The sequence below is a fragment of the Chinchilla lanigera genome, unplaced genomic scaffold (genome assembly GCF_000276665.1).
Source record: "Chinchilla lanigera isolate Chin_1 unplaced genomic scaffold, ChiLan1.0 scaffold00050, whole genome shotgun sequence".
Classification (NCBI taxonomy): Eukaryota; Metazoa; Chordata; class Mammalia; order Rodentia; family Chinchillidae; genus Chinchilla; species Chinchilla lanigera.
This window is the reverse complement of record NW_004955451.1, coordinates 14,636,178-14,649,175: the sequence shown is the minus strand read 5'-3', so window position 1 is coordinate 14,649,175 and position 12,998 is coordinate 14,636,178. Positions and strand designations below refer to the sequence as shown.

Sequence of the window (12,998 nt, the reverse complement as noted above, 5' to 3'; positions counted from 1 at the left end):
GGGTCGGGCTGCGGGACACCCGTCGCAGCCGGCGGGGGTGCTCGCAGACTGCCCGGCGCGGGGCTGGGATCCGCCTCCCCTGGGCTGACCCCCTGCGTCCGCCCGCCGTCGCCCCGCGGCCTTGGTTCCTGACCCGCGCGGCTCCTGTCCGTTGGAGGAAGGGGTCTTGTGTCCCTCTCCCTTTCCGACGCGACCCCCTTCCCAGCCCCATCGCACGACCGGGGCGGGAACGAGCCGCTCGCGTCCCACTCCTCCGAGGGAGCAGATCGCCTCTTGTCCGGGGGCGGCGATGCCCGGAGGGGTTCGGGCTGGCACCGCTGCCTCCTCTCCTTTCCGGGCCGTGCCCCGCGCGAGGCGGCCAGCGGGGGAGCACTGGGTAGGGGCCCCGGCCGCCGCTGGGTTGGGGTCCTAGCCGGGCGAGAGTCACCCGCTGGCCGGGTGGGGGGACCCAGACAGGAAGGGAAGACCCCAGCCTTCCGCACTGGAGCGTGGCCTGGAAGGCGGGGCCCAGAGGTGTGACCTGTCCCTGGGACGTCCCTCTGCCCTCCTCACACGCCACCGCCACCGGGGGCCCGTCCTGGGGCCTGCTGCTAAGGAGGGCGGGCCGGGGGCTCCCAGAGGCAGGATGGTGGCGGTGTTGACAGGCCACGGGCGAGGAAGGGGGCGGGGAGGACAGGAAAGGGGGTCCTGCCCCGCAAGCCCAAAGCTTCCCCCGAGGAGGCTCGGCCCCTCTGTCCCTGGCGAGTGGGGTGAGGTGGGGGCGCTGCCCCCATCTCAGCCGCACCCCTGCTCCACCCTGGCCTCCACCGCCTGCTGGCCAGGTTCCCTAGGAGAGGGCAGAGCGGGCAGAGGGACAGGGCTCTTCGGTCCCGGCCTCGCTCCCTCTTCCTGACTCCCGGTGTGGCGCTGGCTCCAAGCCCGCAGCTCCGGTGTGCAGCTCACTCTCTGTCCGTCCCTTTTGGAGAGGGTGAGGCTTTGTAGGATCTGAGTCTTCCTCGGAGAGGAATGGCCCTTTTCTTTCATGTCTGATGGCCCTGGGCTCTGCTACACACCAGGGATGGGGGCACGGCGGGTCTTGACACGGTGTCCCCCAAGGGACACACACACACTCTTCTTCCTGCCAGGCGAAAGGGCAGCAGCAGGTCGCGTCCAGGAGGCTGTTCAGCGGCCTCCACAGGACCGGTACATCTCAGAACCAGACCCTGTGATCCCCAGTTCCTGGCAGTGATGAGGGGGAGTAGAACCAGCCAGGCCACCACCCTGCCTACTCCGTGGATAAGCACCAGCCAGGCGCTGCTGGAGGGTCCCAGCGGCTGGGGACTGGTGCTCCAGTATCCTGTGCCGGGCGGAGCCGAAGCTGGCATCCAGTTTCTGGCATCTTCCTCCTACAGAGTTTTGACTCAGGGTCTCCACTGGGTGGGCCAAAGGGGAGGTGAGTTCCTGAGGCACCTACGCTGCTTCCCCTGCACCCCTCTGTCCCCCACCCCACTCTCTCCACTGTTTCTGCTGCCCCAGCTCTGGAGAGGGGCAGGGGTCGGGGGGACGACAGTGGAACATCATCCTTGGCTCCAGGACCTCCTGAGCTGGGCTACAAGCAAAGCCCTCTTCCCTGGACCCTTTCCCGCCCCATCTCCCCTCCGGAAATGGCTTGGTGTCAGGGTCAGATGAGCTGCTCACTGCAGACCTGCGGGACAGGAACGGATTCCACTCCTGTGGCAACAACCACTTTACCCCAAGCTGCGTGAAGCCCTGGTTCAATGGTTCATATCTTGGGTTCCAATTTGATCCCCCATGGGCTCCCCCAAAGCACTGCCACACTCCAGGCCCCCTCCTGGGTCCTACGCTTGCCTTCTCACCCTGCTCCCCACTGGGCCTCCTTCAGGCCCCCTCAGGCTCCGGCCTGCTGGCTCCATCAATGGTTCAGGGCCCTGGCTTCCCGCGCAGTCGGGGTGGGGTGCAGGGGTGGGGAGAGAGGAAGCTGGCGGGCATACCGGGCAGCCCCGCACCTAGGGAGGTGGCGGGAAGAGCACCGCATCCCTGCCGTTCGCGCCCACGGCCCGGCCACACGTGTCCAAGCGAAGGAAGATAAGAAAGAGGTCAGAGCGGTCACAAGAGGGACTTTATTGAGGTGCCTGGCGAAGCTCTAGGCTCCCAGCTCTTCTGCCCTCATCCTAAGCTCTGTCTTAGAGGAGGCCACTGTTGCTGGAAGGGACTGAGCACAGGAAATCCCTCAGGGTACACAGGAAATGACAGAGGGGTGGGGGAGAGGACGCAGGGCTCCCAACAGAGGCACAGGAGCGGGGTCAGTAAGAACCAAGCGGAGGGCCCCAGGAGAGGCAGAGGGGGACCCGCAGTGTCCTCCATGTAGCCGCACCCCAGCTTTCTGGCCTCGCCTCCAGCTTGACCCCTGTCCCCTCCCTCTCTCACTGCCTCCTCCTCCAAAATTTGGACCTGGGAACTTTGGGCTCTCTGAGTCTAGCACAATCCGGGCACAGAGGAACCCCCCCTAGAATCCAGACACCAGTGATGGTGTGTGTGTGTTTGAGAGAGACAGACAGAGACGGAGAGAGAGACAGAGACAGAGAGATAGAAACAGAGAGAGAAAGACAGAGACAGAGGGAGAGAGACAGAGAGTGGGTGTTCATGGCAGCCAGAGGAGGAGCCGAAGGAGAGGAAGGAGAGGGGTGGGCGCAGGGCTGGGATCCTGGGGCTCCCCGGCTGTCAGAGGACTGTGCTGACAGTGGACGAGTCCTCCGAGCGCACAGGCAGCACTGGTGCCCGCTTGAGAGGGTGCCGGCTCTCATCGCGGTTCTGCCACACGTAGTGGGCCAGATATGCCACCACCAGCGTCACCCAGCCCCCCATGGTGACCAGCAGGGCCACGTCGGTGCTCCGCTGGGCCCCGCCGTGCCCCATGCCACACAGCTCTTCCTCCCTGGCCAGCAGCAGGAACTCCTGCCCCACGAGGTCTGGTCGGGCTCCAGAGCCACACACGATGCCCGTCCCTGTGCCCGGCGCCAGCCTCACCTGCCTGAGCACTTCCTGGAGGGCACAGTCGCAGTGCCACGGATTGGCGGACAGGTTCACTTGGATCTGCAGCCCCATGAAGGCCTCCACGGGCACAGAGGCCAACTGGTTGGCAGAGAGGTCAAGGTGGCGCAGCGTGCCCGCCAGGCCCTGGAAGGCAGCCCCCGAGAGGTGCGCGAGGACGTTGTGGGACAGATCCAGCTCCTCCAGGATGGCCAGGTGCTGGAAGGCGCCGGCAGGCACTGACGCCAGCCGGTTGGCATCCAGGTAGAGCTTGCGGGTGTCGTTGGGGATGCCTGGGGGCACAGCGCTCAGGCCTGCCCGGCTGCAGCGGAAGGTCCGCTCACCGGCTTCCTCTGCCACGTAGCAGCCGTGGGGAGGTGACTGGGCGCTGGGCACGGCCTCCCTTGCGCCTATCACCAGCAGGAGGGGCAGGAGGTGAGCAGCTGGGAGGAGCATGGCTGCACACAGGCATCGTCCTGGAGGGGCGCGGGATCTAGGGAGGAGAGATAGCATGAGAGGAGCAGCGTCCCCCCGCCACCGGCGCTCTCCTGGAGCCCTCTGTGGAGTCCCCTCGGGCCGGGGTGACTTTCTTACTTCCTCCTGAGGGTCCCTCTTCGTGCAGGGCTCTGGGTAAAGAGTCTCCCGGGCTGGAGACTTGGGCTCTGTGGGTCTGGGAAGGCTGATCTAGGGGGTCTCTTGGTCCAACTGACTCTGGGTCTGCGGGCTCCTAAGCTTCTGCCTCTGCCCGTGGACTGATTTCCCTAGGAATAAAGCCGTTTCCGCTTACCTGCCTGGGTGGCTCCCAAGTGGGCCAGGTAAGGCCTGGTTGGCACCAGGGTGAAGGAAATAAGAGGGGCGGACAGATCAGCGATGGGGTTGAGGGCGTCCAGCGGGCCACGTGCCGGGAGGTGTACTTCCGGCCCCACCCCCGGGCCCATCAGTCAACCCCTGTCCAGCCGCGCTCCCTCGCGCTCCCCCAGCCCTCCCTGCCGCTCACCCCTTTTGTGGCAGAGCCCTGCCGGCTGCTGCCCTCTGCCCTGTCGCTCGGCTCTGCAGAGCTTCCTCCCCAAAGCCCAGTTTGCTGCTCTCAGCTGGCAGCTGGGGGCCGGGGCCCAAGGGTGTTGGGTTTCCTGGCCTGTGACTTTGGGCCCCAGGTGTCGGATACCTGAGCCGTGGCTTGGCCAGGTGATGCTAAGAGCAGACGCTGGACCTGGTGACCGCGGTGCTGGCAGCCGAGGCCCGGTTCCGTCCCCGCCTTGGGCTCTGCGTCCCAAGCCAGTCTGTCATCTTCCATCATCCGAGACCGCGTCGCAGGACCTCCCTACCTCGCGAGCCTGGCTGGGCTGCAGTCGCTGCGTGCAGGCGGGAGGTGGGGAGCAGCCCGGGGTCGGGGGCGTCTCCAGCCATTGCCTCCAGCCTCGGGCTTCACTTCGGGGCGCCAGGGCCCAGGAAAACCCCTCTCTGGAGAGGACCCCATCCGGCGCCGCGCAGTGCGGACCCACTTTCCGCCAGGGGGCGCTGTGGCTCAAATTTCGTTTGTTCGTGCGATGGGTCGCGGGGTGCCCCTAGGAGCGACGTTCTGGAGCGCAGAGTTTTCCGGCTGACTTTATGCTCTTTATAGTGGAGACTGGGGCACACAGGTTGGCACTTCGAACGCTTCCTCATGCCTGAGAAGCAGAGAGGGCTGCCCTCGTGTTCACTGGGTTTGGATCGGAAGCCAGAAGACGTGTTTTATAAGTGCTTTGGCGAGTCACCTCCCACCTCTGACCCCTCGTGGTCTCGGGCTGTTATTATTACTATTAGCGGTGCTGGGGTTTGAACCAGGATCTCGGGCATCCTAGCCAGGCACTGTACCACTGAGCTGAACCCCCAGCCATTTAAAAGTTTTTGTAAAATTTTGAGACGAGGAGCTGGGTATGGTGGCACGCGCTTGTAATCCCAGCACTTGGGAGGCCAAACCAGGAGGATTGTGGAGGGTCTGAGGTCAGCCTGGGCTTCATTGGGGGTTCAAGGCCAGCCCGGACTACATAGGGAGACCCTGTCTCAGAAAACCAAACATAAAACAACATGTTGAGACAGGATCTTGCTAAATTGCTCCGGCTGGCCTTGCCAGTTTGATCCTCCTGCCTCAGTCTACTGAGTAGCTGGGAATATGGGCGTGTATGTTGGCACCTGGTTTTGAGTCTGCCTTTGCAAATAATACTGCTTCAGGCCTCGGGGGTCCACCACCCTGGGAGGCTCCAAGCACATGCTGGTTGTTTCCATCATCATCTTCCTGTACCTACTGTGGCCTTTGTGACATCCGTGACCGGGGAAGGGGTTCAATCCCCGGGCAGTGCTGGAAGAAGAGCCACCATGAGCCAAGGTATCAGCTGGGCCATCCACATCCATGTTCATCTCCATGGCCCTTGTCCACCCTGCCAAAAGAAGGGTTCATTCATCAAACCGTCTTAGATTGCAGGTAGGTAAACTGAGGCCCAGAACATGACCAGAGTTTCACAGTGAGTCTGTGGCCTGACGCAGGTCATAGCCCGGTTTCCTGATTCCTTCCGCAGCCTCCTCTCACCCCTGTAGCCACTCTCCTGTCTCTACCACACTCGCTGGCACCCTGTACCCATGCCTGCTGACCCCACAACCCTTGTGGTATTGCATGAGCCCCTGGCTCACCTGCTAGGGGCAAAAGCACGGGAGTTGGGGTGTCCCAAAGATGACGGGGAGATGTCGGGTCTGTGCAGACTTTCTGAGGAGGAAAACCATGTTAGATCTTGTTTTTTTTTTTTGTACAGAAATCGAACTCAGGACCTTACGCTTGCCAGACAGGTGCTTGTACCGCTGAGCTTTATCCCTGGCCCTTCACTGTGCTAGATCTTGGAGGAAGTTGCGAGTGACCAGAACCAGGCCCATCATTGTAAAGTCAAGTGCAGGGCATGGGATTGCATTCGACTACATAGGTTGAACATCCATGAAGTTAGCCCTGAGGGTTGTCTTCATTTTTGTTTGCTTTTTGAAGTAGGATCTCTCTATGCAGTCCAGGCTGGCCTTGAACCTACTATGTAGTCCAGTCTGGCCTTGAACTCAAGGTGGTCCTCCTGCCTCAGTCTCCTAAGTGCTGGGATTACAGGCTCAAGTTATTTTTAATTGTATGTATATGCTGTTCAAGGTGCTGGATCTCAAATTCAGTAGCATGTTAGAATCACTTGGGTTTCTTTAAAAAGTACCATGAAGAAGAACAATAGAAAAGTATCATGAAACCAGGCACAGTGGTGCAGGCCTGTAATCCCAGCATTCTGGAGGCTGAGGCAGGAGGATCACCATGATGAGTTCAAGGCCAGCCTGGGTTACATAAGACCTTGTCTCAAGAACAAAAAAAAAAAAAAATGCTTTTCAAACATCCTCCAAAGCCATCTTGGCATGCGGGCAAATATTGCATTTCTGGCCGCTGGAGGTGGCCCATTCTGTCACTTGTGTTGAAGTGGGAGGTGGCGGGCGTGTTTTCCAGACAGTCTTTGATTTGCTGTAGGAGAGAATAGGGCTGGGCCTGCCTTTTCCTGCTTTGAACATGGCAGGAGACACTTCCAGCCAGCTGGTGACCACAGGGCCAACAAGGAGAAAGGCAAAGGTAATGTCACTGAAGTGTGGGGGCGGGGCTTAGTGGTTGACACTTGCCCCGGGTCACAGCGAACAAAACTAAACAAGAAACCACTAAACGTTGGCCTGGACATCGCGGTGCTACTTGGCCAACCCTGGCAGCTGCCTGCCTCCCTATCTGTTGCGTAGGAAAGACAATCCCTACTTCTGCCGGTGAGAATACAGGAAGCTTTGAAAACCCCTGAGCTGGGCACACCCCTGGGACTCTCGTGGCATCCAAGACCTGGCACACACCCGGTGGCTTTTAGGTGATTCTAGTGGCTACGTAGGGTGAGCATCGCTGCTTTGCTTTGGCTTTCTGTCACGGTCTGTCCAGAGCACCCTTCGCCATGCATGGCTTTCCCAGGGTCTCGGGGAGGCTTTCCCGGGGTGAACTTTGAACTGCCTGCAAGGCCGGTTCCCTGGGCACAGCAGCAGAGCAAGGGGCATGAAGCAGCTAGGCTTCTAGACCGACCGAGGCATGGCCGGTGGGGCTGGTGGCAAAGGTTGCAGTTAAAGAGCAGAAAGAAACCAGATCCTCGTGGGGTTGCGGACCTTGTAAGAATTGGCCTTTGAGCTGGGCATGGTGGTGCACGTGTGTCATCCCAGCACTCAGGGGCTGAGGGAGGGGGATCCATCAACCTGGGACACATAGCTCCTGTGTCAAAAAGCAAAAACACGCCTGAGCATGGTGCTACATGCCTGTGATCCCCGCACTCGGGAGGCTGAAGCAGGAGGATCGCTGTGAGAGTCAGGCCAGCCTGAGCTACAAAGAGAGACCCTATCTCAAAAACAAAACAAAACAAAACAAAATCCCAAAGATGGCCCCAGACTATGGAGGAGGACAGCGAATAGCTGAGGAGTCTGCAGATGTCTGAAGCCAGGAATTGGGTTCTGTCTGGGCACCGGGGAAGGCCTCAAGGAGAAGGTGACAGCAGAGCTGGGCTTTGAGGGATGAATAGGAGTCTACTAGATAGTGAAGGGTAGGGAGAGAGGCATTCCTGGCTGAGACAAGGTCAAGGGAGGGCAGGGTGTGTTCTGGGAATGGTGAAGGCTCAGTGCGGCTGCCGTCTGGCCACAGTCAGTTGTTGGACACGCAGCCAGCAGCCTGGCTGGGGAGGAGGATTTGCAGCGGTCTGCTGCACAAGCCCTTTGCCCTTTGCCTGTGAAGCGCAAACCCTGCGGGATAGCTGCAGGGCAGTTTCTGCAGGAGACGCCGGCCATAGGCAGGGAGGCAGGTGTCTGGGTCAGTGACTGTGGGATTTCTAGATGGGCAAGGCCTACTAGGGTGTCTTGTCTTAAAGCTATGATTTTCCATCTGCTACTCCTTTGCTTTGTATGATTTCCAGTTATTTGTTTGTTTGAGACAGGGTCTTGGTAAGCAGTTTAGGCTGGCTTTGAACTCACTATGCAGCTCAGGCTGGCTTCAAACTTGAAGGGATCTTCCTCCTGCCTCAGCCTCCTGAGTGCTGGGATGACCGGTGTGTGCCACCACGTTTGCTTTTTTTCTTCTTTTAAAAACACTGAGCTATATTCCCCAGGCCTTTGTATTTTTTGTTTTGAGACAGGGCCTCACTAAGTCACTAAGTTGCCCAGGTTGGGCTTGAATTTGTGATCCCGCTGCCTCAGCCTCTGGAGTGCTGGGATGACAGGTGTGCGCCGCCACGCCCGGGTAAGCTGCGTTTGTTCTTGGGAGAGAGTGCCCGCTGTCCGTGGCGAGGGGCCTGCGGATTGAAGGGTTCTTGTGGCAGCGCCTCCCTGTCCTCGGTTCCCACAGCAGGGAGGCTCTGGCACCCTGGCGTTGGCTCGGCGCCCGGGCGCCCTGGCAGCTCGGCCCTTTCCCACCGCAGCCTAAAATAGCCAGCCAGGCGGGGGAGGCGAGGGCGTGCCCAAGGGAGAAACCTCGCCCCTCCGCAGGCTGTCCCGCCCGCCCACGGTTCTCAGGAGGCTCGCTCAGCGCTCGTTCCTCTGCGTGGCGCCACCTCCCCCTACAAAAACAGAAACACAGCTGGGAGGCGGATAGATTTTTCCTTCCTCGTACTTACTGTGGCCTTCCCTCAGCACCTCCGATCCGGAAGCACCGGGATGGGATTAGCATTGCTACCCCAAGGATTAGAGCAAGGGGCAGGCTGGCTGATTTCCTTCTTTTTTTGGTTTTTGAGACAGAGGCTTGTTATGAAGCTCATGCCGGCCTTGAATACACGGTGTATCCCAGGCTGGCCTGGAATTTGCAGCAATCCTCCTGCCTCAGCCTCCCAAGACTGACAGGGCAGAATTTCTTGACACTTACTCTCTTTGCTACTGTCACCTTTGGGGAATGTATTTCTGGTTTATCCATCCTGCCTGCCAGTACCATCTCTGCTCAGGGGATGTCTGTCTCCAGCAGAGCCCCCTACCCCAAGGAACCTCCAAGTTTGGGGACCCTGTCCCCAAGCAGCTCCCAAGAGGGCAGGGAGAGCTGTGCAGCTGACTCTGTTTAAAAACACATTTCATAAAAAATGTAAAAGTCATATCGCATGACACCAAGTCTGAAATGAGAGAGTGTAAAAGATCACCCTTCATCCCCGCATCCTAATAGGAGCTCTGCCTTTTCTTTTGTGGAACTTCCAGAGCTTAGGAAAGGCTCTGTTATCAGGTGGGATGAATTAATTAAGACAATACTTATCTCTGAGCCAGGAATCCTTGCGAGCGTTTCACATTTGTTGACCCGTTTAATTATCACAACATGAGGTGGGTATTATCAGGATTCTGCTATCTGTGTTTAGAAATGAGGTCATCGGAGCACAGAGAGGTTCGGTGACTTGCCTGAGGTCACACAGCTGGTAACTCAAGGAGCTGAGAGTTGAACCCAGTGCCTGGATCTTACCAGTGATCCTCTAGTTTTTCTAGACATATGAAGTATCAGAAAAACTTATTTATTTATTTACTTACTTTTTACAGTACTGGGGATCCAGGGAGTGCTGAACTACATCCTCGAACTATTTACATTTATTTATTTATTTTTTAACTTTTTAGACAAGGTCTCACAGGGGCTGGGGATTTAGCTCAGCGGCAAAAGCGCCTTCCTGGCAAGCGCAAGGTTGTGAGTTCGGTTCCCGGTACGGGAGAAAAACAAAAACAAAACAAAACAAAACAAAACAAGGTCTCACTAAATTGTCCAGGTTGGTATCAAACTTGCAATCCTGCCGCCTTAGCCTCCCGAGTAGCTGACATTACAGGCATCCAGTACCTTACTTAATTTAGAAAATCTTTTTATTGTGAACAATTTCAAACATAAAAAGGTAGAGAAAATTATAGATGGAACCTCATGTCCCCACCGCCATAATAATTACCTTCTTTTTGTAAGAATTACTATCTTTTATTATTACCAGCTGTAATAATTACCATCTTTTTGTTTGTTTGTTAGACAGGGTCTCACTAAGCAGTTCAGGCTGGCCTTGAACTCACTTGGTAGCACAGACTGGCCTCGAACTCGTAACTATCTTCTTGTCTCAGCCTCCTGAGTGCTGGGATTACAGGTGTGTGCCACCACGCCTGGCTTTTTAATTATCATTTTTATGGCCCCTTTGTTTATTCCCCTCTCCTGTCCAGATTACTTTGGAACAAAGACAATCATTGTGTCATTTCATCCACAAATAGCTTAGTATATATATATCTCCGAAAGGTCAGATGGAGTTTTCATTTATTTATTTATTTGTTTTGTTTTAAAGAGGAAAAAAATAAAATTTCAAAAAAGATAACAGGAGAGTAGCAGTGGTTAATACATTGCATACTGTTATCTTTTTTTTTTTTTTTGGTTTTTCTCCGGTACCGGGAACTGAACTCACGACCTTGCGCATGCCATGCAGGCGCTTTTGCCACTGAGCTAAATCCCCAACCCCTGCATACTGTTATCTTTAAATTAGTTACTCAGAGTAGAAGACACAGGCATTTAATTGTCCAAACAATTAGCACAAACCTTTCTTTTCAATGAACTAAGAGAAATTAGTAGTATAACTATCATACATATATAAATATAATTTTTTTTTTTGCTTTGTCTTTCCTTCTTTTCTCCTTTCTCCCATCCCAGTTTCTCTTTCCTTTTTAAGTTTCTTCCCATTTTACAATATCTATTGTACATTTTGGATCTTATTTACTCTTTCAGCTTTGCACTAGTGAGACAATATGATGTTTGTGTGTGTGAGTCTGGCTTATTTCACTTATGAGTATGGTCTCGAGTTGTATCCATTTACCTACATAAGTCTGCAGTTTATCCTTCTTTAAGGCTGAGTAGTACTCCATTGTATGAAATGACCACATCTTTTTTATCTGTTCCTTAGTTGATGGACATTTGGGTAGTTTCTGAGATCTAGCTATTACAAATTGTGCTGCTATAAACGTGGGTGCACAGTGGTATGATGTTTTTAATTCTTCTGGGATGATACTCAGAGGGCGAACAGCTGGGTCAAATGGGACCTCTACGCCTAGGTTTTTTTTGTTTTGTTTTTTGTCTTTTTGAAACACGGTCTCACTATGCAATTCAGGCTGGCCTTGAGCTCGCTTTGTAGCCCAGGCTGGTCTCAAACTTGCAATGATCCTCCTGTCTCAGCCTCCCGAGTGCTGGGATTACAGGCATGCGCCACCATGCCTGGCTATCTTTGCCTAGTTTTTTGAGGAATCTCCACACTGATTTCCACAGTGGTTGTACCAGTCTATACTCCCACCAACAGTGGAGAAGAGTTCCTTTTCCCCACAACCCCTCCAGCATTTGTTATTGATTTCTTGATGACAGCCATTCTTTCTGGGGTGAGATAGAATCTCAGTGTTCTTTTAATTTGCATGTCTTGAATCACCAGTAATGTTGAACATTTCTTCATATATTTATTTGCTGTATTTATTCATCTGAGAAGTGTGTATTCATCTCAGATGCCCATTTTTTGGATTGGGTCTTTAAATGTGGGAGGTCTGTTTTTTAGTTCTTTATGTGTTCCCAATAGTCATCCTTTGTTTGAGGAACAGCTGGCAAACATTTTTTCCCACACTGTGGGCTGTCTCTTCACTCTGCTGGTGGCTTCTCTTGCTGTGTCAAAGCTTTTTAATAAGATGAGATCCCAGTTGTTGATTTTTGGTGATAGTTCCTGTGCGATCGGGGTACTATTCATAAAGTCTTTGCCCACACCAGTGTCTTCAAGAGTTTTACCTATTCTATTTTCCAGTAGACTTAATATTTCTGTTTAATATTTAGATCTTTGATTCATTTTGCATGTAGTTCAGTGCATGGTGAAAGACATGGGTCCAATTTTAATTTTCAGCATGTGCAGAGCCAGTTTTTCCAGCACCAGGTATTAAAAAGGTGATCTTTCTTCCAGTGAATGTGTTTGGCACCTTTGTGAAAAATAAGGTGGCTGAGTATGTCTACAGTTGTTTCTGCCTCTTGCAATCTGTTCCATTGATTCTCAGGTCTGTTTTTTTTTTTTTTTTTTTTTGCCTTATATGCTGCTTTTATCATAGTAGCTTTATGGTATAATTTCAACTCAGGGATTGTGATACCCCCTGCCTTGCCTTTGTTGCCCAGAATTGCCTTTGCTGTTCTCAGTTTCTTCTGGTTCCAAATGAATTTTAGGATTTTTTTTCTTTTTGTCTTTTTGACACAGGGTCTTGCTGTGCAGTTCAGCCTGGCCTTGAGCTCACTTTGTAGCCCAGGCTCGTCTCAAACTTGCAACAATCCTTCTGCCTCAGCCTCCCAAGTGCTGGGATTACAGGCATGTGCCACCATGCCTGGCAAATTTTAGTACTGTTTTCTCTAATTCTGTGAGATATGCTGTTGGAATTTTGATTGGAATTGCATTAAATCTGTGTAGCAGTTTCCAAAGTATGACCATTTTCATTATATTGGTTCCTCCTACCCAAAAGCAAGGGATATCTTTCCATGTTCTAATATCCTATTTAATCTTCTTTTTTAGAGTACTGTACTTTTCAATGTAGAGATCTTTTACTTCATTAGATTGATTCCTAGGTATTTCATTTTTTGGATGCTATTGTGGAAAATGTTTCCCTGTCTTCTCTCTCAGTAAATTATTTATTTGTGTACAGGAAGGCTATTGATTTTGAGTGTTGACTTTGTATCCAGCTACACTGCTGAATTTGCTTATTAAATCTAGCAGTTTTTTGGTGGAGTTTTTGGGGTCTTCTATGTAGAGTATCATGTCATCAGCAAATAATGATCATTTAAAATCTTCCTTTCCTATTGTTATTCTTTTTATTTCTTTCTCTTGTCTAATGGCTCTGGCTAAAGTTTCTAGGACTATGTTGAATAAGAGTGGAAACAGTGGACATCCTTGTCTTGTTCCTTATTTTAGAGT

General features: G+C 53.7%; 1 protein-coding gene across 4 annotated transcripts; it reads right to left on the bottom strand.

Annotated features, from left to right (window-relative positions):
* Positions 1 to 2,097: 2,097 nt before the first annotated feature.
* Lrrc3c (leucine rich repeat containing 3C) lies at positions 2,098 to 4,712 on the bottom strand. Of its 4 annotated transcripts, none has more exons than XM_005394332.2 (3): positions 4,196 to 4,712; positions 3,625 to 3,791; positions 2,098 to 3,523 (listed from the first exon to the last, which is right to left on the bottom strand). In XM_005394332.2, exons 1-3 carry the CDS (start codon positions 4,325 to 4,327, stop codon positions 2,722 to 2,724), a joined length of 1,101 nt encoding a protein of 366 aa, XP_005394389.1. In that variant the 5' UTR covers positions 4,328 to 4,712; the 3' UTR covers positions 2,098 to 2,721. The 4 variants fall into 4 exon arrangements, with proteins under 4 accessions (XP_005394389.1, XP_005394391.1, XP_005394390.1 ...); XM_005394334.2 differs by lacking the exons at positions 3,625 to 3,791; positions 4,196 to 4,712 and adding exons at positions 3,818 to 3,852; positions 4,028 to 4,185; XM_005394333.2 differs by lacking the exon at positions 3,625 to 3,791 and having other exon boundaries at positions 4,196 to 4,293.
* Positions 4,713 to 12,998: the final 8,286 nt, after the last annotated feature.

Bases quoted from the DNA above. Each gene is read 5' to 3' on its own strand.
- Lrrc3c (XM_005394332.2), bottom strand. From the start codon at position 4,327: ATGATGGAAGATGACAGACTGGCTTGGGACGCAGAGCCCAAGGCGGGG. The intron at 3,792-4,195 runs GTATCCGACACC...CTTTATTCCTAG, and splicing joins CTGGCCAAGCCACGGCTCAG to GGAAATCAGTCCACGGGCAG. The intron at 3,524-3,624 runs GTAAGAAAGTCA...TCTCCTCCCTAG, and splicing joins AGAGGGACCCTCAGGAGGAA to ATCCCGCGCCCCTCCAGGAC.